Below are 23,712 nucleotides of genomic sequence, written 5' to 3' on the forward strand. Positions count from 1 at the left end.
ATTTTCTTGGAATTGTTTCGCAATAATATTGGAAAAACAGATAAATTTTAACACATTTTAATGCAAAAAATTTTTGGTCGGAGTCCCCCTTTAACAATTGAGTTTAGAAAAACATTTTTTGAATGAAATTTCCATTAAAAAGAATTCGAGAAATTTCCTAACATGAAAAATCCTGAAAACATTTCCTGAACTGATTTTTGGAAAAATCGAGAAAATTTGATTCCCCATTTGAAAAAGTCTGAAAATAGTTATAGTTTTTTTCAGAATTTCTTTACCAGTATGTTGAACCTGACGAAGAAGTCGAACCCTACGATGAACAGGTTCCAGATATTTTTGTTGAAAATAAAAAAGTTGCAAAGAAAAAACTCAAGAAAAAAACGGCAAAGAAAGGATTAACGTGAGCTTGTGACAACAAATCACTGATAAAATTATCTTTTTTTCAGTAATACAATAGAGATGGCACTAAAAACCGGTGACAAGAAAAAGAAAAAACAAGCTCACCTATCGCAGCGGACATTGCTCAGTAGATCTCCATCATTAAAGCGTGGTGAACACATTCGTTTCAATTTGTATTCGGATGTCACACCGATTTTCAAAAAGTCAGCTAGCAAAGGTTTTGCTACTCTTTTCTCGCAATTTTGAGTGTAGATTTCCAGAAAGAGCAACTGATGGAACAGAGCATAAAATTGATTTTGGTACGGAAGCTTTTTTGGGACCCATTTATCACATTTCATCTTTTGAAAGCGAGAGAAAGTCCCAAAAGTATGGATCATGGAGTATAACGCTAGGTAAAATCAGAATATGTCATTTTTCAAAATATGTACATTTCAGATGTCGGTCTGGAAGAAAGAAAATTGAATGGGGAGAGTATTCTAGTCTCATTAAAAGTTCCAGTTGAAGAAGTGTTTTTGGGATCGAACGAACCTGTGGTAGCATTCAGGGATGAAAGTTCGGATGATTGGAAAAAAGGAGTGTTCACAACTCATTCTCAATTTGATCAAAGCAAGTTTTGAAAATTCGTGATATCCTTTTTCATATTTTTCTTTTCAGATACCTTCATTGTGACCACAAGACTTTCCAAAATGGGCTATGTATCGTTATTTCAACATAATGACTTTCACTATCCTTATAAAAGTTGGAAAATCAGCTTTGAAAAAGAGAAAATCTATTTCAAGCTACATACGAATGTGGTGGAACTTGCATTTGTGGTTGAGGTTCGTTCCTTTCACATTCCTAAAAAAAGTTCTACTTCAGGATTCCTATTTCTACCTGGATACCTTGACTGGAGATGAATTCAGTAAGCTGAGAAATTTGCATCAAAGGAAAATGTCACTTTCCGAATTGGTGATGAAGTTGGAGAAGCATGGTGTTCATATAATTCCAAACAAAGATATCATCAAAAAGCATAGGGACACGAAGAAGGTGTTGTTGTGTTTAACATTTTGAAATGCGGAAAATAAAAGAATGTTCAGGACTTGGATCTTGAAATTTTCACTTATCGATTGATATGCTTAAATCAAATTAATTGCGAGTCATGCCGGATGAATGCAACCGTTTCAGTAGAAACCGTAGTTCTAACAGTAGATGGGGCACCGGTATTTCAAAAGAGGGTCTGAAAACCTTTAATTTTGATTATTTTCAGAGAAATATTACTACAAAATCACCTGGAAAATATGTTGTCAATTTTGGTGAAGCTGGGAAGAAATCAAAACTCCATGAGAGTATTGTAACACCAGCTACACTTTTTCAATTCCTCATGGTCACCCGCCCTTTGATTGTTACCAAATAAAATCCCCTCAAGTGTTTTTGCCATCTCATATTTTTTTTTCTCACCAACTTAATTCGGCTAATGTCTAATGAATCCAGCTTGTGTTTCATTGCGTTATCTGAAATCTGACGCTTAGCATGCAGATAAACAAAAGAAAGCGTAAATGTGAACAACCAGTCGAGAAACCGCTAGAAAGTTGTCGGATAGAGATCTCCATCGAAAAAAAGCGCTTTCTTGTTCATATAGTTTGGTTTATTTCCGCATAGTCGACTCATTATCCTCATTTTTGTTTCCCCCGCCATATACAGCTGACACTTATGTTTTCCCGGGGTTTTTGCTTATTTTTGTTTGCAACTTTCTGGCGCCTTGTTATAGCATTGGAGCAACAGAAAGATGGTATGACCAATTGATTAACTGTAGAATCGAATCATATTTTTAGGTGTTTGTCCACCTGTGCTTGATATAATTATTTTATTTGACACATCTGGCGGGAATGACACAGTTTTTGAGCAGCAGAAAAACTGGACTATCAAAATTGTAAGAGACCTTCCAGTTCACGAAGATGCAGTTCGAGTTGGCATCGTACAGTGAGTTTACTTAATTCGTTTTTTATTCACTTTTAAAGCATTTTATTTTCCGGTATTCTGATGAGGCTAAAACAGAGTTCAATCTGTCTAGATATTCCGAAAGGAATGATATTATAACACATTTGGAAACACTGAAATTCATGCCAGGAGAAGACACCAGAACTGGAGTAGCGTTGAGTAAAGCAGATGATGAGATTTTCGACTATGATGGAGGGGCGAGGTAATTTTAACTTATAATTACTTATAACAGAAGGGTCCCACTCTGTCAAGTTTGAGCTAATTTTTCTTGGTTCTTCTGCAATATATGAAAAAGTGGTCAACAGACAAAACACTTTTGGTATCATGGTGACTATTTTGTCAGTTGACCACTTTTTCCTTTTTTTGACAGGGACCAAGATAAATAGGCTTAAAGTTGAAACAGGTTTTACGGTATATTCGGAAAAATTGTTCGGAATTAATTGTTCCAGACTAAAAGCCACTCGACTTATCATTGTTTTCACTGATGGTCTTTCCATGGATAAACCAACTTTAGCGGCAAAAGCTCTCCGTAGAAAAGGTTCGTTTTCTGTCTGCTAAATTTTATATGAGGTTCATCTGAACTTTGTTATTCTAGGTGTCAAAATTTACACGATCAGTGTAAACAGCATCGGGTTCGTTCCGGAAATGTTGGGAATCGTTGGTGATGCGGATAATGTTTTCGGGTGAGACTTTTTTTTTCAGAATTCATGGTTTTTCTGAGTTTTCTGCTATTATGAACTTTTTATCACTTTCAATGCAGTTTTGTTAACTGTAAGCATTTTAATAAAACAACCACCAACTTCGAGCTAATTTATCTGGGTTCCTGTGACAGATATCAAAAAAATCGTAAATGGGAAAAATAGTTCTGGTCATTTTTTGGTATCATTTACAGAAAATGAGATGTATGGGCTCAAAAAAAAAAAAAGAAAATCTATCAAAAATGTTACGGTACATGTTTATTAAACACGTAGCGTAAAACCTGTAATAAAAGAGCCCCTAACTTTTAACGTTGAGCCAATGTATCTGGACTCCTTTCAAAGAAATGGAAAAATTGCCAACTGACAACTTTTTTATCATAATATCAGAAGTGTTTTATCAGTTGACACATTTTTGATACCTCTTAGAGGAGCTGACATAAATGAGCTTAGTCTTGACAGAATGATAGCCCTTCTATTACAGGTTTTACGGTAAATTGCTGAAACATCGAGAATCATTTGATGAAACAAATAAACCGAAATGTGTTCTCAGAGTAGATTAAAATAGACATCTAGCAGGATATTCGAAAAACCTCAATTATTAATATTCAGACCCACAGATGAAAATCGGATTGAAGAACGCCTTCTTGGTGAAGTAGAAAGTTCCAGATCGTGTGAAATTCAACCAGTGAGTGAATCATGTTTAAGGCAATGCATAAAAAGTAATGTTTCAGAGGAAAAATGAGAAAACCACAAGTTCATTTGGATGGAGGATAACTGACGCTGCAGCAATTGTTTCTCCGGTCACAGAGGCAGCAGTTGTTGTTTCTGATTCCACCTCCGAGAGCACCTCTGAAAGCATTTCTACTACCATTGCTTCCTTAAATGCTAGCTTCAAATCAAATGAGTCAAATAACAGTGTGGAAAACATTGGACATAATGAAACATCTACCACTGATTCCAGTTTGAGCAATGTTATTTCCACTATTCTTCCAACATCTCACACTTGGAAAGAGCCCGTTCAACTGTTCACAGCGGAAACCGAGTCGACACATGAGAATAAGGTGTTGAACTTGACAAATTTGAAAACTTCACTGTCAGAAGAATCGAATACATCGGAAGCAAAGGATAAAACTGGAATTGATCATGAATCTACAAGTACTGAAACTGTAGCAACCGAAAATTCCACCGATTCTGTAGAAAGAAGCAGTGTCCCCGCGACGACTGAAACCAAAACTGAGACACCAAGAACACCAACTGAGAATACGGGGGCTTCCACTACAGTATCAACCACACTGCCTCCTGGAACCACAATCTGCATCAATCCTCCAACATCTACACCCAGTTCATCCAGTTCTGCTCATTTCTCTACCAAATCTTTCTTGGTAAAACTTGGAGTTAAAAAAGAGAAGAAGGAAAAAGACCCGTTGAGCAAGTTCTTGGGAAGAGACGTTCCAAATGGAAATAGCGTGAAAGAAGAATTGGATCTTGTGAAGAGCAAGTTGGACAATAGTTCAGTGGAGAAGGATTCAGAGAATTCTTCTGAAACAATTGAAACGAAGACTCCTACGTCTGCTTTACCTACATCCAAATTTTTATTTTCTACGAAAGTCACTTTTCGACCAATGTCGACTTCCACAACCACAACGTCAACCACTTCAGATTCAACAACAGCGAAATCTACCACAACTTCACCTACCACCACTACCATTACGACTACACCAGTAACAAATTCTAAAAAATCGATCAAAACTGAAGCTACCACCGAAAAGTACTTGTAAACAAAAAAAAACTTTTTCAATGATCACATTTTCAGTACCACCACTACTACAACGCAGTCCCCTTCCTTCACCCCTCTTGCAAAATCTTCGCTTAGTCTTCAAACTTTTTCGGAAGTGACCGCATTCCCAACTTTACTCAGCATGGAAAAAGCAGTAAGTCGTGTTGCCCTTATGCATACGAGTGTTTTTTGTCTATTTCCAATATTTTTAGGTGACACTTCCCATCAACAACGCTGTCACTGCACTAGGTGTAAGTAAACCAATAAAGAAGAAAATTCGAAGGATAATAAAACGGAGAAGAAATATCCTATCGTCTAGCAAAGCAAAGAAAGTGACAAAAAAAGTTCTAGAAATTAAAAGGGTACCTACGCCAACGACTCCACCAATCAGAAGTACTCTGAGACCTTTGATAATCGAAGAGAAGGAGGAAGAAATATTTTGTGAGTTTTGCTCTCAGAGTGGTCTTGAAAAAGGTCCAGTGAATGCAAAAATATGTGAAAATTTTTTCAGCGGCCAGTGTTCAATGTCCAATGGACATACTATTTGTTGTCGACAGCTCTGGGTCTATTGCACGCACTTATGACACTCAAAAGGTGACGTTCTTTATACAGAACCTGTCAATGATACCTAAAAACGCGTTTTTAGTTGATTTTGACTATTTTATGGAGTCTGGAGCTTGGCTATCAAGTCTCCGATTACTTTGGCAAATGTGAAGGTCATAAACCTAGACAAACCTAGACTGAAAACTTTCCATTCACAGAATTTGTCGAAAATTACCAGTTTTTCGGTTTTTGTCCGATTTCTGAAAGATACCTGCTTTTTTAACATTTCAGTAACAAAAAGGAAAAATCGACAAATAGCTGAAAGACTACGAATAAAAAAAAATTCTGTAAATACATTGGGTCTACGTCTGTTTCTAATCTATGTCTGTTTTATAACCTCCAAAATCGAAAATTTCACAGCAGAGCTCCTAACTCCTGAAAATGGTCAAAATCAACTAAAAAATACGTTCTTGTTTATCTTATTGGCCGGTACTGTATATCGTTCCGCAATCTAACATTTTATCTTTTAGGACTATCTTACACAACTCATCAAAAAAGTAGAACCAAGCCGGAGCCACCGAGTGGGTCTAATCCAGTTTGCCGGTCCCCATATACAAAAAATGGAATGGTCTTTTGACACTCATTCGAAGAACTCACAACTCTTGTCTGCAATCAGAAGTGTGCGGCATTTAACAGGTGATTTTTACTAGATTTCCAGATTTTGCAAGTTCCAATTTCTCTTGTCCAGGAACTACCTACATTGGAGCCGCTTTGGAATTGTCATTGATACTTTTGGATTCCAGAAGAAAGCATACAGAAACTACAGTAATTTTGATCAGCGATGGGTATGATCAGAAGCACTGAGGAAGATTTTATCATTCTAAAAAGCTTCAGATTCTCTCAAGATGATTCAACTCAACAAGCGAAACTTCTCAGACAACTTCCGAATGTGAAGATGTATGCAATTTCCTTGAACAAATTGACAAATACGTGAGTTAAGAGATATTAATTCCTCGTGAATGTATTTCCTTTTCAGAAAATACCTCACAGATATTGTGGGTGATCGCAAAAATCTGTTCATCAATGATGAAAGCCAATGGTTCGAAGAATTTTTCACCAAAAAGTTGCGATGTGTTCCAACGACTCGATAAACGTTCTAAAAACATATCTGATAATAAGAAAAAATAATTATGATTGCCCCTTTTTTTCCAGCAGAGCTGCTAACATTGTATACTGTAATAAAATTATGAACTTCCTTGAATCCAGTAATCTTCCTCGAATTCAATTATTTTCGCTCTTCTTTTCTGGAAAATCCAATTATGACAGCTAGGAGAACAGAAAAAAGGAAAGAGATATGAATAGAAATCGAAGAGTTCATTTCTTATTTGAATTTTTTTTTAGCAATCCGGATTTAATTAAAATTGCATCGTATAAAAAATGTGAGATATTACTTCCATGGAATACTTTTAGTAAGACGGAAATTCGATTCAAAGTGTGAGATGGAACACAGGAAGCCAGCGACTAATGTAGGCATTTTGTTTTTGGTTTTATTTACTGGCCTATTTGCCTTTTTTATAGAGATCTCTGGTTGAACCAATGCAACGTTTTTCTCTCCTGCGTAGGACCCAAATTAACAATTAGATGAAGCTAGCTTTAATCGAGAGATGGCATTATTAAGAAAACAAATTTCCATGAATGCTCATCTATTTTTTGCCACCATTCGCTCTTATCGATGACATTCATATTTCTTCTCTCATTTATTCATTTTTTTTTGGAGCTCATCTTTCCTTATTCTCATTAGGAAGTATGTTGTGCAGTCATGCAAGTGACATTCTTGTTTTTTTTCCAATGCCTGTTTTATCGTATTGTTCGAAAATAGAACGGCGAACATCTTCCAATTGAAATATTTTGCTTATATTTTTTTCAGTTTGCATAGGCTAAAAAACTAGACAAAAGAAAAAAAAATTAAAAGCAAAAGTACCTTTATTGTTCAAAGGCCTCGTTATTTTAAAGTCTACTATTGATTCCTCTTCTCAGAATCTTTTATTACAAGAAATTTTGATACAGTATTATATTTCTTTGATATGTATTCTGTAGGTGGAAATTTGAAACTTCTAGTGTTGTCTGAACACATTTTTCGGTATTAAGACTGACATAAATCAGAAGCAAAATAGAAAATCTGTGATGTTATTTCAGTTTTTTCTTAAATAAATAATTGTTTCAGTTTTTTCTTAAATATAGGAGACGTAAATAACAATTATCTCAAAATTTCGGTGAGAAGAAATGCTTGAGGATAAGAATTTTTGAGAACACCGATAGAAGTACTGCGTTGCTATCAGTCGGGCCCAACAAGAGAACATTGCAAACCGGGATTACAATTAAACTTTCAAAATCGGTCAAAAGTAACTTTTCTAGATACTTCTTCAAATTCAGAAATCCGCTCGCCAGTTTCAGCCAAGCTATGTCGTTTTAGTATTTAAAAAATCTGTTTTCAGTACAAATACAAAAATTTTTAAAAACGGTTTTCTTAATTTTAGGACGTTTCAAACATGAAAACTGATTCGTTATACTGAGCGAAATTTCAAATTCAAAATATTTTCAAATGATTTTTTTAAATTCCGAAAAAAAATCTTCGAGGAAACTTCGAAAATTTTTTTAGAGAATGTCTGGCATATGTAATTTTGTTTAATTTTCAGCCTGAAAATACAAAGTTCATGTTTTATAACGTTCTAGAACTTGAGAAAATCGTGTTTGAAAATCGCTGTTTTATGTTTTTCCTAAAATGAACTAGTTTCATATGATATTACTGTAAAAAATCGGAAAACTTCAGACTTAAATAAATTTGTCTAAATGCAAGCTGTAAGAAATACAAGAATCAAGACACATCTAATATTTCCACATTGTGGTCTGTCCATAGTTCTATAAAAATTGTAGCAGAACTACACGCGTCGAAAAAAAACTACTTCTCTGGACTTTATTCAATGACAGGTGATTTTGTTCACTAGCAACAGCGCGAAATTAACATCTCAAACTTTCAGAGTTGAAAGCTATTTCCTGTCGTTTTCTTTTTCTGGTATCCCTTCTCTTCTTCTCCTTGAGCATATTACGTGAGCAACATCCTATTCTTCCGCAATTACAAGGTCCGACTCTCCAAAATCTATTTATATGTACCTTTTTTGCTATATTTAAACAAAAAAGCTTTTGTTTATTGACCTGCAGTAATGTTTTTCAAGGTTTTTGAAAATTAAATTTTTTTTCACAAGCCTTAGAAATAAGTTCGCTTAGAGCTCTATTTCCGTCCTCAAGCACCTTTGAGACCCTTTTTACCACTGTGAATTTTTAATTTATTTCTAAAGATTTTGCTTTATTTTCGGAAATTCTTCTTAACATTTTAATACTCGGGTACAAGGAGTTCAAGTGTTTTTTCTCCCGAAAACTTTTTACTTGTTTCGCTTCTCCCAAAAAAAAACGTACCTCGTGCAGTAAGTGTTGCATGAGCTATGAAGGATTATGACCTCGTACCACTGGACCCAACTCACGACTCTCAAAAAAGGTTTCTCTTCCCAAAATGGGAAACATTCTTTCCGCTATCTCATTTTTTGCATACTTTTCCCAAAAAGAAAGATGCACCCTTTTACGTAGCCTAGCGTGCACCTTTTTGATGGATCGGATGAGTGTACACATTTCATTTCGATGAAAAATTAATAGAATAACCAATTCTATCGTTTCCCTTTTTTTGAAAAAAAAATTTCCAACAGAAGCGACCGAACCTTCTTATGGTCTTTCAAATACCTAGTGTTTGATGAAATCCTTTTGTCGTTTGGTTTTATGGTGGTGATGAAAGATTGAAACAAAAAAAAACCAAAAACAAAACGTTGAAAAAAGTTGTTTTGAAACGCAACATTTTTTATTAAAATCAGTCTGTCTAAAAATGTTGAAAAATTTTCAAGGTTTTCCAACTTCGAAACACTTTTCTGGAAACAATAACATAATATTTTTACCCGTATTTTTGAATCGGTAAGCTTTTTGGCTTAAATATTGAAATCTCTCACCCACTCTAATCGTTTGAAAACGGCATAGTATTTTCTCAGTTACCCGAATAAATCCGCCAAAAACAACAACCTATCACATATGCTGACCTTTTCACACTCTCAAACCTGGAATCCGTATCACACACACAAAAATGTGTTCTTCTCAAAGCAGTGCCCGATTTTTTTATTTTCTTCTTCCTGACTCAAAACTCATATTTAATGTATATTTCCTGCTGCCCTCTCACCTTCACAACAAACCCTCATATATATCTGAAAAACATTCTTATTTCGATGCTGTTTCTAGCACATCATCACCATCATCATAATTCTATTTGATGCTCTCATTGGACATTCAACCGTTTTTCTTGGAATCTGAGTGTGTGACTCTGGGCTCATCTTTATTCAAAAGAAAATTTTTGAGATGAGACGCTAGAACATTTTATTCGCTAACTATTATATATTCATCCCACCACCTCTATAGGCTATTTTGCATTGGGTGGTGGGATAGATGGGTATTTTAATTTCTTATCGAATATAAATGAGTTGGGAGCAACAATGAAACTCGGGTATTGACATCTAATATTTTCAAGAATACTGAAAGTGTAGGGTTAGGACAAAAAAGTCTTACATTTGGTAGGAAAAAGGAAGTAATTCAGATTTAGTATAAGACTTTAGTACCAAGCAATTCAGATTAGGAATGATAAAAGCTATGAATAAGCTTGAATGGTAAACTAGAGGTTAAATTTTTTTTTGATTGTAATATTTTAAATTTCTTTGAAATTAATGTATTTACAGTTTTGTTTAAAAAAAATTGTCCCATTTAATTATTTAATTTTTAATGAAAAGTCCAAAATTTTATTTTTTAAAAGAAAATTTCAATTGTAATTTTATGAATTTCAATGAATATCTTCATTCAATTGAAAAAAAAACGTTATTGTATCAATTACCGTAAAACCTGTATTAGAAAGGCCGGCCCTTTTATTGTTCCGAGGAGACCTCTGGAACGCACTTCTATTACAGGGGTACTTCTATTTTTCCGTTTCGGCAACAATTACATTTTGTATTCCGTTTTTCGTATTTCATTTATTTCATATTTCGGCAAAAAAAAATTGACCAAGTTTTTTTTATTAAAAAAAAAGTGTTTTAACAAGTTTTTATCAAATTGTGGAATTCCCGGGACATTTTTCATAAAAACAGAAGCTTTTGAATTCAGAACATATTTTGAGGGGATTCTTTTTTGCAGGGGTCATTCTATTACAGGGGACCTTCTATTAAAGGATACCCTTCTATTTTTTCCGAACACCACCCGGGGGGGGGGGGGGCTCTTCTAATTGAGCAACCTTTCTATTAAAGGGGCTTTTCTAAAACAGATTTCATGGTAGCAACAGAAACAATTGATCACTGGAGGTTATTAAATTTTGAAATTTCAAAATTTTAAATTTTTGGAAATTTACGCGATAATCAATTTTTTTTAATTTCTTCATCTCCGGACGTATTTTTTTGGACTTTGGCTGAAATTTTTGAAAAACGATAATCCCTCATTTTCCTTTTATTCCGCCCCTCCTCTCTCCCCTTTTTCATTTTACTCTTCTCAACCTTCTCTTGTTGTACTCAAACAAAAATAACACGGTTAATCTCCTCCAACTCCTTTGATTTTATGATGTCTTATTTCTTCTTTCCTTTCTCTAATTTGATTCTCCCCTGATTCCGGTATCTTCTTCCACTTTTCGTGCGGTGCAAAACGAGTAATTATTTTTCTGCTTCTTTTCATTCTATTCTGTATTCTTCCTGGTTGAACCGCGAGACTTAAATAAAATTGGTTTCATTTTCTTTCTTTTGAAAAAATTGAAGAATTTTTGCAAATTCCGGGTTTCCTGATTCCTTTTCTTTTCTTTTGTTCAATTCATCATTCTGATCTTAGCGTTTTGGACGGAAATGGCGTGTAGAGGAGTGAGGTCCTTAAAAAACACCACCCATCCATGCATATCCCTACGAGAAGAATGTGAGAAGAAAGTGTTTGCTGTGCCCGTTTTGAAGAAAACGTCTCGAACATTGTTTTCTATTTTTATTGACAATTTCAGAGAGCATCTTCAGAATTAATCATTTTAAATTTATCTTAAAATAAATTCTAAAGAACTATCTAGCATTTGACACATTTCATGAACCTGATCTAATAGTCTCGTTGCTCAAATTTGAGCAGATTACTGTAGGTTCTGACGATAAACATCTATTGATCATAACAACTGCTAAGTGAGCCTTGTTAAGAACAAGTTGTAATTTATCAAAAGTATACAAAAAATTTCAAACAGTTTTTTGGCGCCGAAGAAAGCAGACAGAAGTATTTGTGTTTCCAGATCATTGGAAAACGGTCTGAAATTCAGGGATGTTCGGATGGAATTTCTACTTTGAAATTTGAGTTTTTCAAAATTTTGAAATTTTCGAAAGTGGGGAATTTCCGAAATTCCAAATTTTTTAAAATCGAAATTTTCGACATTTCGAAAAATTTCGAAAAGTTCATTCCGAAAATCCCTGTCTGGAATATGAATCAGAAACTTGGCTCTCCATTTTTGAGTTTTTCTGGAAAAAAAAGAAATGTCAAACCAATAGTTTTGATGATTATAATTGAATGTGAGAGAATAATGAGATGAGATGATGGACACAACAAGTCAATTATTTCACGTCATGTACTCTTTTTTTCAACTTTCATGGTTTCCAGCACGTAGGATTTCTACCGTATCAGAACGAAGTTCCCAATAATGCTCACTTCAAAGTCCAAACATCGAAAAGTTTGATGACACGCTACATTTATCTCGTCAAATACTCATTACGCTTCACTATTTTTATCCGGTGGTGCAAAAAAAGAAGATTTGTATATTATTTCAGACCCGCTAATCCAATTACACTCATAATCTATCCTTTCTTCTTTTTCATATCTGTCACAACCCATCTTTTGTTCTTTTTTTCGTTCCATCTTCTCCTTTCAACTTATTCAAGCTCAGAACATCATGCCTGACTATCAAGATCTGGTCTCCGGCTCTCTAAAATTTTGCTATTTCTCCTACATCAGATAACATTGTTTGACATTGGAGACCAAACATAAAAATGGAACAGAAAAATGTTTTCAAAGTTCCTGCTCCCATCTAGTTTTCTTTGTCTAGAACCAGTCATTGGTGACGCATCCCAAGAAGAAAAAAAAATAGTGCAGAGACGAGGCTTCTGCTTTTAATGGTTTTCCGTGAACAATAATAAATTGTGGGTGGAATCCGGTGATTACTACTGGTTTTATTTTTGTCTTCATTTTACGTAACTGAGATAAGTGATAGTTCTCATTTTCTGAAAATTTTCATTTATCATCATTTGCAGTAAAACTGGCTTTAACAATAATTTGGATTTTTGACTTTTTTCTGGCCAAAAAATCCGTTTCCATTCATTGGAAGACTTGATTAGTTTTTTTCTTCCTTGAAATTACTTTTGAAGTTACGAAGTGTACAAAATAAGTATATACCAAAATTCGCTATAATAATATGTCGTTACTTCATTTGAGCTCAATCATTTTAATGTATTAAAGATATATTTAAAAAATGCTATGAAAGCGTTGATCATACTATTACAAACATTCTATCACTCGACAAGTTTTGATAGCTCTCATAAGAACCGGAATAATTGAGCTTGAAGTGCAATTACAAAACTTTGACAGACCATAAAAGGATTTCTTAGTTCAAAATGTTTAAATAAAAATAACTGAACAGTTCGAAATCCTATTAGAAGAATTTACTATGAAAAATTAATGATCTGCAATTGGTTGCTCACTGGAACCTTGAGCCCGTTTCGGCTTCTTCCCTTATCTGTCAACAACTTTGTGACTTTTCCATTTCTCTCTGCTTCCGTGCAATTTCAAGTGTTCGTGACAAAAGTGTAGGCACATTTATCATTTCCAGTTCAAAAATGGGAGAAAAACGTTGGACCCGTTCAATGTGAATTATTTGTTTATTCAGTCCTCCTTCCTTTCCTTTTAAAGTTTTTTTTCTCAATTTTTCAACATCATTCACCGAAGTCAACTTGTATCACGAAATGAATATGTTCTTGGCACGCAACCGGGCAATTAGGGATTATGAATATGAGTGTCAGGCTCGTTTTTTTCTTTGCAGGTCGGAGGACTTGACTCCACCTCTTTCATCCCTTCCGGACATTTATTTTCATTTGCTATCCTTTGCGCTTCTTTGTTTTGTTTTTAGACACGATTCTTATATTTTGAAAGAATTAGACTACATTAGAATTAGACCAAATGAGTTGAGACATTTCTTTTGACCGCGGTACGAGACTTTTCAATTCCAATTTCAACTAGAATTGTTGCTCAAATTTTTTGTTTGATTTATTTCAAGCATTCTTGTAAAATAAAGACACGGATCGGGCCAAACCGGGCCTGAAAAAATTTCGAAGCCCGGTACCAAAAATCCTGTAATTTCAAGACAGATTCTGACGGTTTTGCTCACGGCTTCAAGTTACAAAATTGGTAATTTGTGTTTTCTTTTCGATGTAGTAAGTGTTAATCTTCAAAACCCGCCACCATCTCGTGTTCTTCTTTTGTCAGGTTTTTTCGTATTGTGCCTTTGGCTGGTACATCTCCCGAGGACAATAGATAAATTCTGGTATGAAAGGGTATTATATTGGACTTATAATAAGAAAATTCTAGAGTTGATATTGCTATTAATCTTGTTGTCCACTAGAACTAATAGGACTAAATTCTTTATCTAGAAAGTTTTTGAATCAGAACATCCGAGGCATTGTTTTTCAGTGAGGCTCAATAGTTACACCAGATTTCAAAAAGAAAAAAAACACTATTAAAAAAACTCTGTAAACTGAAAATTCCACGATTTAATTTTTTAGCAAAGCAACTATTGCACCTTAAAAATTTTCATAATTTATTTCAAATTAATTTCTTACTGTATTTCTCGTTTTTCTATGCCCACAAGATTTTTCTAGCGTATCCTATAGAACCCAAATTTCACAGAAAGATTGCGCGTGGGATTGTATATCCCTTTAAAATGTTAATTGTCTATACGATTTCTATAGGTTGACTGAAACTGCACAAGACACGCCCACTGAAGGATTTTCTATATGAATCCAATTTCAGTCTAATTTCATTTCACATTCTTTTCTCGAATGTTAGGATTTTTTCGAAATCGAGTACATATACTAAATTTATGGTTTTTTTTTTTTCTTATTTAAGTTTTAGATCACCTGATATGATAAGAAAAAAAACTAGAAACTAATAGGGTTTAAAACTGGGATAATCTGAAATTGAACTCCCAGTAAACATGCTCCAAAGTTCGTCATACAGGCATGTTTTTACTCAATGTTTTCTCTCAGTTCATAGATTCCTTTTTCACCTCTCTTTCTCTCATTTCTCGGTTATTCCAAAAACCTTATGAACCATGACCGATGCGGTTCGTTGACTGGCTTTTCCATGCCATTCTGGTGAGATAGAGGACCCCTAGTTCAAGGGTTTCTCGTCTGAAAAAAGCGTCCTGTGTTAAAGAAAAAAGATGACAAAATTCGTTCCCATATTCATGATTCATTCGCGAACTTTCCTCTCTTCCGTTTTCTCAAGGGTAACTTTTTAATGAGACTCCTTGTTTTAATTACCCATTTTAATTACCCAATCACTATCCAATCCTAAATAAAAAATAATGAGATCAATTTTTTTTTCCAGAAAAAAAAGTTTCAGAATTTATAATAGTTTTGTAATTATACACTCCAATTCTTCCGTTTTCCTTTCATTTTCCTTCCAATTTTATCGCCTTCCATCAAACTTTAGCTTCTCTATACATAATGACTAGTTGAGTCAGTGGATATCACTTTTCTGTTGGTGGTGGAAAGACAAAAAAATGAAAATGACTCCTTGTAGTTGGAACAAAAAAGAAGATAAACTGGAGCTCAGTAAAGAAAAACGAGATGTTGTACTAACCAGAACAATTTCGAATTCTCCATTCAATCTAAGCAAATTCAGAGAACCTCCCGGTGTTGTTTTTAGTCGTTTAGAGATGGCTACGTGATGACAGCTCTTATTTAGTTGCCGTTCGAAAACTTTGTGTGGCTTCCATCCCCTCTCACATATTCATTACTTACTACTACATAGTCATTTCCCGTTTCTTTTATTGTTACTCGTATAAAAAACCATTTTCAGAAGGGAAGCATCATAAAATATCAAATGTACGCGATGGACCTAGTTTCTATATTGGAGCCAAGTTCTATACCACTTTTTTGAATTGTTTTCCTAGTTGTGATGTCATTTTTTAGAGAAGTTTTCCTGCTTTTTTTGCACAACAATAGAATTTTAAAAGTTTTGTTTTGAGCTGGAAGTGTCTACTTGAAAAAATTTAAGCTGCTGGCTGTTATTCATAAAAATCGTTTGATTTTCAAAAGTACAACCATTTTACAAGGGAACCCCAACACCTTGTGATCAAAAATTTTGTCGAGTTATACCAGTTTCAGTACAAAAAATTTTCAGTGGAAAACAGCAATTTTCAAAAACATTTTTCTCAACTTCTAGGTGTTTCAGAACAAGAAGTTTTGTGTTAAACTTAAAGTTAAACGATGTTTCATACTTGAAGCATTTTTCCAAAATAGTATTTTTTTTTCAATTTTCAAATAAATTACAAATCCAAGTAGTATTTTTAACTTTAAGGAAGTATTTCAGTATTTTTCCATGATTTGGATGAGAGATTTATTCAAAAGTCTAACTTTCAATTTTGAGCGAAACAAAACAATTTTCACCCTAGAAGTTGAGAAAAGCTTTGAAAATCGTTTTTTTTTTGCATTAAAAACGCAATTTTCGGTCCTGAACCTGATATAACTCGGCTGAAACTGGCGAACTGGTTCTAAAATTTTGAGATCTGTCTAGATAAATTCTCAATCTATCCTGAAACATTCAGATTCCCTTGTTAGTTCAATTCCCTATTTAGACTCCAGATTCAAACTACTAGAAGCCAATCAAACTTCAAATAAATAATCAGAGTTGCTTAATTTTTTTAAAAAGTCATGTGAATTTTCACGCAACAGTAATTTTCTTCGAAAATTTTAGCTAGAACAACTCAAGATCAATTTTTTTTTCGGTTCAGTTTTACTTCCTTGTCCGTCTATGTTTGTTCTGGTAGACGGCTTTTTCGAACTTTTTTAGATTGCAGACACATATGAAAATATATCCGGACAGGAAGAAACATCTGGGGCAGATGAGAGTTTTTATTTTTCATTATGGAGAGAATCAAAAAATGAGTTGCGATCTTAGATGTATTCACATTTTTTTCTTTCTAGTGGCTCCCATATGTCCTTTTTTCTTCTGACCTCATGAACTTTGGTTCTCGCTTCTTCTTTTTCGTTTTTCCTGTTTCTTTTCAACCGAAACTCGATTATCTCTCAACTAGACCCTTCTCTTTCCCTTTAAACCAATTTTTAGCTTGTGTTTCAGCGTGTAATTAGGACAACACTTCGAACTATGGCTCTGAACTCAACTATCGTATCCTTGTTATCAAATACCACGTTGATGGATCGAACCGATCTACCAGGACTGTCGACATGTACTTATCCAACCAGTTTCGCTGAAGTTGATTACATCAGCACCTACATCTATCTACTGGCAATTCCATTCATCTGTGTTCTGGGTGCATGTGCTGCTGTGATGTGCATTGTGGTATTTACACGGAAGCAGATGAGGTGAGCTATAAAAATTCCTACTGTACTTTAAAATTTGAGATTCAATTAAATGTTTTGCTCTTTGGAATGAAATTCAATTATATAAATGTAAGCTAACATTTTCAGACAAAATTCAATTTAAGATTTTTTCTGAAATTCTATTATATTTTTTCTACCCACCATATATACAACAAATGTATTAATAATCTTCTCATAATCTTTTTATAAGATTCTCAAGACTAATTTGCCATTCCTAGTCTGGCCAAACACACATAGGGGAGAAGGGAGAAAAGTTCATGTAAACTGAAATAATGAAAAAAAAAGATTTTCTTAGAAAAAGGGGTCTTTCTTGCAGATCATCTCTCAACGTGTATCTCGCTGGTTTATCGGTTTTCGATCTCATCTTGCTTTTCTTTAGCGCACTAACCTTTTCGCCACTTCAAGGCTGCGTTTTGCAGGTGAGTGAAAGGAAGGGAGAGATGATATTGGAATTTCTAATAAGATGTGTATGAAGAGATAGTCCCAGCAATTTATTCAAAAGCTCAAAACGTGATATTGACAAAAAATGAGAGGCAAGGATGATGGCATGAAAAAGGTTCTAAAATGCATGTTACATAAATCCAACAAAAAAAATATTGAGTAATAAGTTCACCAACCATAAAGGCACATAATTTGGAGGGCACAACAATATCGGGGGTACAATGGCGTAACAAGTAATTTATGGTACAAAATCCACAGTGCGGAGTACAAAATTCGGATTTTTCAGGTACATTGTACTCCCGAATTAAGGATTTTGTACCCCTAAGTTGCTTTGTACCTCAATGACCCTAAAATTTTTCCACTCTCCGAATTGTCAGCCTACCTCAAAAATGAGTCTCTGACGTGGAAGAGATTAAAAACGCATTCAATTTTCTATTCATATCACAGGGACATGGTGACACTGCAGTGTGTCATTTTTTCTGGCGAACCACACCTTGGACGCTTCCAATCTCCAATATTGCTCAATGTGGAAGTGTTTGGACGTGCGTTGCAGTGACGGTTGATCGATTCCTGGCGGTCAACTATCCACTACATAGTAAAATTTGGTGTACTCCACGACGAGCAGCTTCGATTCTCTTGGCAATTACGGTTTTCAGTGTTTCTTTTAAGGTAAGACATGACAATATAAAGTGTAGATTTTGAAGAAATGAAAAAAAAACGTGTTTCTCAGTTGATTTAAACCGTTTTCAGGAGTCTGAAGCTTGGCTGTCAAGTGTCGGATCGTTTTGAAAATTTTAGAGATCATAAAACAGATCTAGAAGTTTTGCATTCTGAGCATTTTTTGAAAATCTCTGGTTTTTCAGTTTCTGAATGACACCTGCTTTTTTGCACGCTTACAGTTCAAAAACACACAAGAAAGGATTGTAATTCAGAAATCGACGAATAGCTGAAGATTTAAAAATTTTCAAAAAATTCTGTGAAAGCAAAGTTTTTAATCTAGATCTGTTTTATACCCTCCAAAATTTCCAAAGTTGTCCGAAATTTGATTGCCGAGCTCCAGACAATCAACTGAAAAACACGTTTTTATATATTTATGACCAGCATTGTAATTTTCTTTCAAAAAGTCTCTACTTCCAAAACTATAAGTAATCTTTCACGAGAGCAGTCATTTTCAGGCACCAATGTTCTTCGAACTGACCAACGATGAGTGTGGTCGACTGAGAACTTCTAGTCTTAGAGATAACAAGTATTACAAAGAGTACTATGTAACATTTGGCTACCTAATTGCGCTTCTTTTGATTCCTTGGGCTGTAATGATCGTTTTGAATGTGTTTGTGGTGAAAGCGGTACACAAGGCTTACAAGATTCGGAGATCCATGCAAGGAGGGAAGAATAATCAAGAGGAGAAGGATCGAAGGTGAGTAGATTATGTAATGGTTTCATTTTCATGAAAATAGCAAAGTTCTGGTTCGGTCTTTAGGTTGACAGTAGTCATTCACAAAAATTTTTATTCGAATAACATCTTTTAAATGATTTTTATTTCCTCTTTTCCTGAGCATGAAACAGCTAGCACATGCACAAGAACCGGACCAATAGCATCTGAAAAAAATGCATGTTTCTTCTTAAAGAGACTATCGCTCAAAACCTGTCCCTTTCCTCTTTTTTACGATTCGACAAAATTCCAAAAAACCGTAGCAAACGTTGTGTTCCCCAAGTTCAGAAACAGTCTCAGATGCACTCTGATGGCTATCGCTATGGTGCTCACTTTCTTGGTGTTCAACGTGGTCGCGGCTGTCAATAACTTGGCGGAGACCGTGTTTAATGTCTCATTGGGATTCTGGAGTCCAATTGGAAACTTGCTGATTTGCTTGAACAGGTAGATCTTACTAGAACAGTTAAGAAAATAGCCCCCCACCAATTTCAGCGCCTCTAATATTGTCATCTACTCTCTTTTTGGAGCTAGATTCCGCCAGATGTGTGTTCTTATGCTATGCGGAAGAAATAGCCGATGGATGGAGTGGCTCAAAGTTGGAAGATATCCTCCACAGTAATTATTTCAGTTTCAATTTAGTAATTATAATTATAATTTTCTAGAAGCATTGTCAGTGACTGGGATGGAAGAGATGGAACCACCAGAAAAACAAGTTTAGATGCTTCAACTGCCCTTTTGAGTGCACGGGTAAGAAACCAAATAAAACACTTGAATTGCTTTTGTATGTTTTTTTTCTGAAAATCTTCTTTTATCCATTTTTCTTTTGCGCCTGCTTCTAACTATCAAATCTCTATTACAGCGTATGACAATTTCAAATTTCATTACCTACCCAATGGTACGTTTCGTGTGGAAAATGGGTTCTACACAATAGAGAAAAACATTGGTTTGGTGTGATGTCCTAGTTTTTATTCATTTCTAAATGATTCTGCATGATATCCTGCCCTCTAGCTGTTGATTTTCCTGAAATTATCTGTTCATTTAATTTCCCTGGTTTTAAAAAACGAATCTGAAAATTCTGTTGGAATTCGTTTCAGAGTTAGATTGAAAGAGTTAGATTGAAACAATTAGAGTGTTTTATAAAGTTGTTATATTTTCCAACTATAATTTTTGTAGAGCTCTCGCCGCTGGAGCAAACGCAGTCAAAGTGGAGCCCCTCATCAGGCAGCAGCTGCTCGAAAAGACACCGTCATCTACACAAGTGCCCAGAACAGACTCTCTCTTCAGAGTACTCCATCTTAAGACAATTAATTGAGCAAAAATCTCATATCTTGTTTCTGTGCATACCGTTCATGAATTCTGGTCTCTTCTCGTTTTACCCTTTATGCATTGAAATGTTATTTTTTAATAGATTTTCTTGTCTCCATAATTTATTTGGTTACTTGCTTTTGCCACCAAACCAACATCGAATTGACATGTAGCTACTGGTTTTATTTTTTTCCGCCATCCCGATTCTTCTCTTTTTCCATATGATCTCTTTTGTGAACTGCTGCTTGGGTGCATTCGGTTCCTTCTGGCTTCGCTAGTAAGAGAAGTAATTTTTTTCTGTTCTGTATTACTCTTGGTTTCAAGAGAAACATTGCTCCTATTGTAAAGACTTGGATGTGAAATTCAATGTGAATGTACTTTCAATGAAATATTTAACTGAATATGTGAATTGTTTTTTTTTTGAGATTTGTAGAAAACCAACTTTAAAAAGGACCAGATATTAATAAAAGTTTTGAAAATCCGGAAAAAGGGATAGTTAAGAAAAAAAAATATAAAAAACACCTATACCAAGGAAGACAAAAGAAGAAAAAAGGAATTCTGCTCATCTCTAGAGGGAATGCAACCAAAAATATTGATGGCATCGAAATGCGAGGAAAATTTTGTAAATTCATAATGCAATCAAAAAAATTGATAAAGTGTGCTTTTGAAAGCTTAAAAATTGCTCCAAGAGGCGAAAAAATATCTGAGTTCTCGTCCGTTTCTAGAAATTCCCAGAAGGTTTTTAATTATTTTTTAATTAACGCGAAAACTGACAATTCCAAAACGGCTCTAGACAAGAGTCGGAAAAGAGTTTTCAATTTTGGCGGGAATTTTTTACCTTTTGAAAGTTTTTTAGTTTCTTTCAACATGAGAGATTCTAATTAAATGAGTCGCCTTCTTGGATTATTTTGGGACACTCTAGAGATCGACCTCACACGCAACACACAACATTTTCCCCTTGTTTCCCCTATGTCTCCTCGTCATGCAAATGTGTAGCTGGCTTGCCTCGTCGTCTGGACACAATTGACCGCCGCTCGTTACTAATAGCAACGCGCTGCAGTAAATTCTTCCCCCGTTCTCTTTTTCATTTCTCCATAGCCCCAAGATGTCGGCCCCTCCACGCCGCCCTGTACCAATACCATCCAATAATTTGTTCAGGTTAGTGAAATTGTTTTTTGTTTTTTAAGATTTATTTTAAAAATATTTTCCTCTTGAGAAGTGTTTGATTTCAACGGAATTTGTTGGAGAACAAATGAGAAAAATATGTTTCCAGAGAAGATTCCTCGTCTTCGTCAGATAGTGAGATAATTATTCCACAAAACAACGAAGTGGACATTGTAAAAGCTGGAAGTGATAGCGATGTCGATGAACCTTTTGATCGGCCCGTTCCACGACTGGTGTCTGAAGAATCGACCCCAGTGGAAATCATCCAGACGGAAGATGATCGCTGGGGCGAAGAGCCGCCTAACAGACACCTACGAAATCGAAGGGTCTCTTATGGAAAAATTCCCGTCCCTCCGCAAACAATGACAGCCGAAGACATTCAGGAAGCTGCTAAAAAGGTTCTCAAATAGTATTCCTGAAAAGGTAGCAAACTTAATTTTTCAGAGCAGAGAGGAGCAGGGAAATGTGGCACAAGAAGTTCGCAGACCAGTGGACCCAAGAAGGTCCTCAGTCAGTTTGGATGTTTTCAAAAGTTTTCGGGACCCTCATGACAGGAAGAACATGCCAGCAAAGGATAAGACCATCTATGTTGAAGGAGCAAGTAGGTGTTCCATAGTTTCAAAAAGATAATGAAATTTTTTGGAGATGGAAGTTTTCGTGAAATGAAGAAAGGGCTATTTTGGGACACTAAAGAGCCAGTGAAATCGAAGCGTGAAGAAAAGAAAGAGGAAGACTCAATCATCCCTCACATTCTAAAAGCTCCAGGCCAGGCGTTCCGAGCCCAGCGAGCATATAATCAGGTTGCCAATATTGTGCAAGGATTCTTAGCCGGTGTGACAGTGATGCTTTCTATATTTTCATTCAATCTCGATGCCTACGTAGGTTTTTTTTTTCAAAAAAAACCCCACCGTAAAACCTGTATTAGACGAGACTTTTCACTTTAAGCCAACTGTTCTCTTTTCCTGTCAAAAATATTAAAAAGTTATCAATTGACAAATGGTTTATCGTAACAGCATAAATGTTTTGTTAGTTTGCAAATTTTCAATGCTCTGCATAGAAATTCAGATAATTGAGATTTAACAGTGTGCTCCTTGTGGCCCTTCTTGTGCAGTTTTTTAAAAATATTTAACTTTCAGGTATTGCTGAGTGGATACCGTTATTTGAGTCTTCCAATCCATGCTGCATTTATGTGCGCGTTCACTATAAGTTTCGTATCGGCGATTGATAGGTTTGTAAAGATAAAAAAGTGACACATTTCTCGAACTTTGAATTTTCAGAACTGGAATCTATGAAGTTGAACATTTTACTTCCAAATCTAGGCTGTATGCTACAGTTTACAACAATGGACTTTTTACATTTGTCGTATGGTTCGTTGGGTTGATATCAACTCTTCTTTGTATCCAACTGGAAAGTCAGTTGGCATTTGCGGTAAGAATTTGAGGCTATGTTCGTTAAACATTTCCCTTGGAACACCGTTTGTCTTCCAAAATCAAATGCATTCTTTTCTAAAAGGATAATGTTCTGAACCTCATTTCAATGATTTTCCGATTCATAAAATCAGAAAATGATTTTTGAATTAAACTATGGAATGAAAAATCATCTGTTTTGGTCACGGTACTTGAACTTTTCAGCTCTATCCTCTAACTCTATGTATATCGAATAATATAGTTCTTGAGTTGAAGATCAGCAAATTTTGAGTTTTAAATTAGATATTAATGCACTTAATATACTACTTTATTTTGAAATCAAAATATTCTTAAAAGTTAGTGTAAACATCAAGTGAAATTCGTCTGCCTGTTTGGAAATAGAGGGATGTTCCAAAGAGAAAACGGCTTTCCTTCATTTCTCACTCTTTTTAGTTGAATTTTTGAAAGAAACCGGTTTACCAAGGAAAATGTTCATGAATATGACCTAACATAAGATGTCAAGTCGAGATTATTGATTATTTCTTTCAGCCGACGAAAATCCCATCAGATGCTCTTGTCCGCCGCTGGAGAATCTACAGCGTATTCAGAGCGGTTACTGCTGCACTTGGCTTTTTAATTCTGGCATTCAAACCCGATTCTGATACGATGGCCAAAGAATTGAGAAAGTATGTTCTTAATTTTACAGTTTCAATCAAATTGTCCGATTTTCAGAGCGATATCTGATCAAATGGAATTGGTGACACATGATCCTGATAGGAAGAACATTATACTGACAGCCATGAAAATTTGA

The 23,712-nt window shown here is 35.0% G+C and overlaps 4 protein-coding genes across 4 annotated transcripts in view; all 4 read left to right on the forward strand.

Moving 5' to 3' along the window:
• The window catches only part of CBG15421, a gene marked incomplete at both ends in the record, with an annotated part of 3,193 nt that extends 1,404 nt beyond the window's left edge, over positions 1-1,789 (forward strand). Inside the window, 8 exons of the mRNA XM_045240302.1 lie at positions 265-397; positions 444-613; positions 657-788; positions 832-1,002; positions 1,051-1,214; positions 1,255-1,422; positions 1,473-1,595; positions 1,643-1,789. Of these exons, the coding sequence (XP_045095742.1) occupies positions 265-397; positions 444-613; positions 657-788; positions 832-1,002; positions 1,051-1,214; positions 1,255-1,422; positions 1,473-1,595; positions 1,643-1,789 (1,208 nt within the window). The remainder of the gene's footprint in view (positions 1-264; positions 398-443; positions 614-656; positions 789-831; positions 1,003-1,050; positions 1,215-1,254; positions 1,423-1,472; positions 1,596-1,642) is intronic.
• A 296-nt stretch (positions 1,790-2,085) lies between these two features.
• CBG15420 lies at positions 2,086-6,542 on the forward strand (the record flags this gene model as incomplete). Its single annotated transcript, XM_045240303.1, is given in 14 exon segments — positions 2,086-2,164; positions 2,208-2,355; positions 2,447-2,575; positions 2,823-2,911; positions 2,969-3,056; positions 3,681-3,756; positions 3,803-4,839; positions 4,885-5,014; positions 5,061-5,289; positions 5,360-5,442; positions 5,922-6,087; positions 6,110-6,236; positions 6,247-6,381; positions 6,428-6,542. 14 exon segments carry the CDS (start codon positions 2,086-2,088, stop codon positions 6,540-6,542), a joined length of 2,631 nt encoding a protein of 876 aa, XP_045095743.1.
• A 10,375-nt stretch (positions 6,543-16,917) lies between these two features.
• On the forward strand, positions 16,918-20,325 carry Cbr-frpr-8 (the record flags this gene model as incomplete). Its single annotated transcript, XM_002645316.2, has 7 exons — positions 16,918-17,135; positions 17,470-17,572; positions 18,042-18,263; positions 18,770-19,011; positions 19,519-19,641; positions 19,689-19,773; positions 20,200-20,325. The coding sequence occupies 7 exons, from the start codon at positions 16,918-16,920 to the stop codon at positions 20,323-20,325; spliced, it is 1,119 nt and encodes a 372-aa protein (XP_002645362.2).
• A 1,111-nt stretch (positions 20,326-21,436) lies between these two features.
• On the forward strand, positions 21,437-23,712 carry Cbr-jbts-14 (the record flags this gene model as incomplete). Its single annotated transcript, XM_002645315.1, has 8 exons — positions 21,437-21,489; positions 21,605-21,893; positions 21,940-22,096; positions 22,141-22,373; positions 22,632-22,723; positions 22,773-22,923; positions 23,451-23,587; positions 23,634-23,712. The coding sequence occupies 8 exons, from the start codon at positions 21,437-21,439 to the stop codon at positions 23,710-23,712; spliced, it is 1,191 nt and encodes a 396-aa protein (XP_002645361.1).

Source organism: Caenorhabditis briggsae (assembly GCF_000004555.2).
Source record: "Caenorhabditis briggsae complete genome, chrX, whole genome shotgun sequence".
NCBI classification, from domain to species: domain Eukaryota; kingdom Metazoa; phylum Nematoda; class Chromadorea; order Rhabditida; family Rhabditidae; genus Caenorhabditis; species Caenorhabditis briggsae.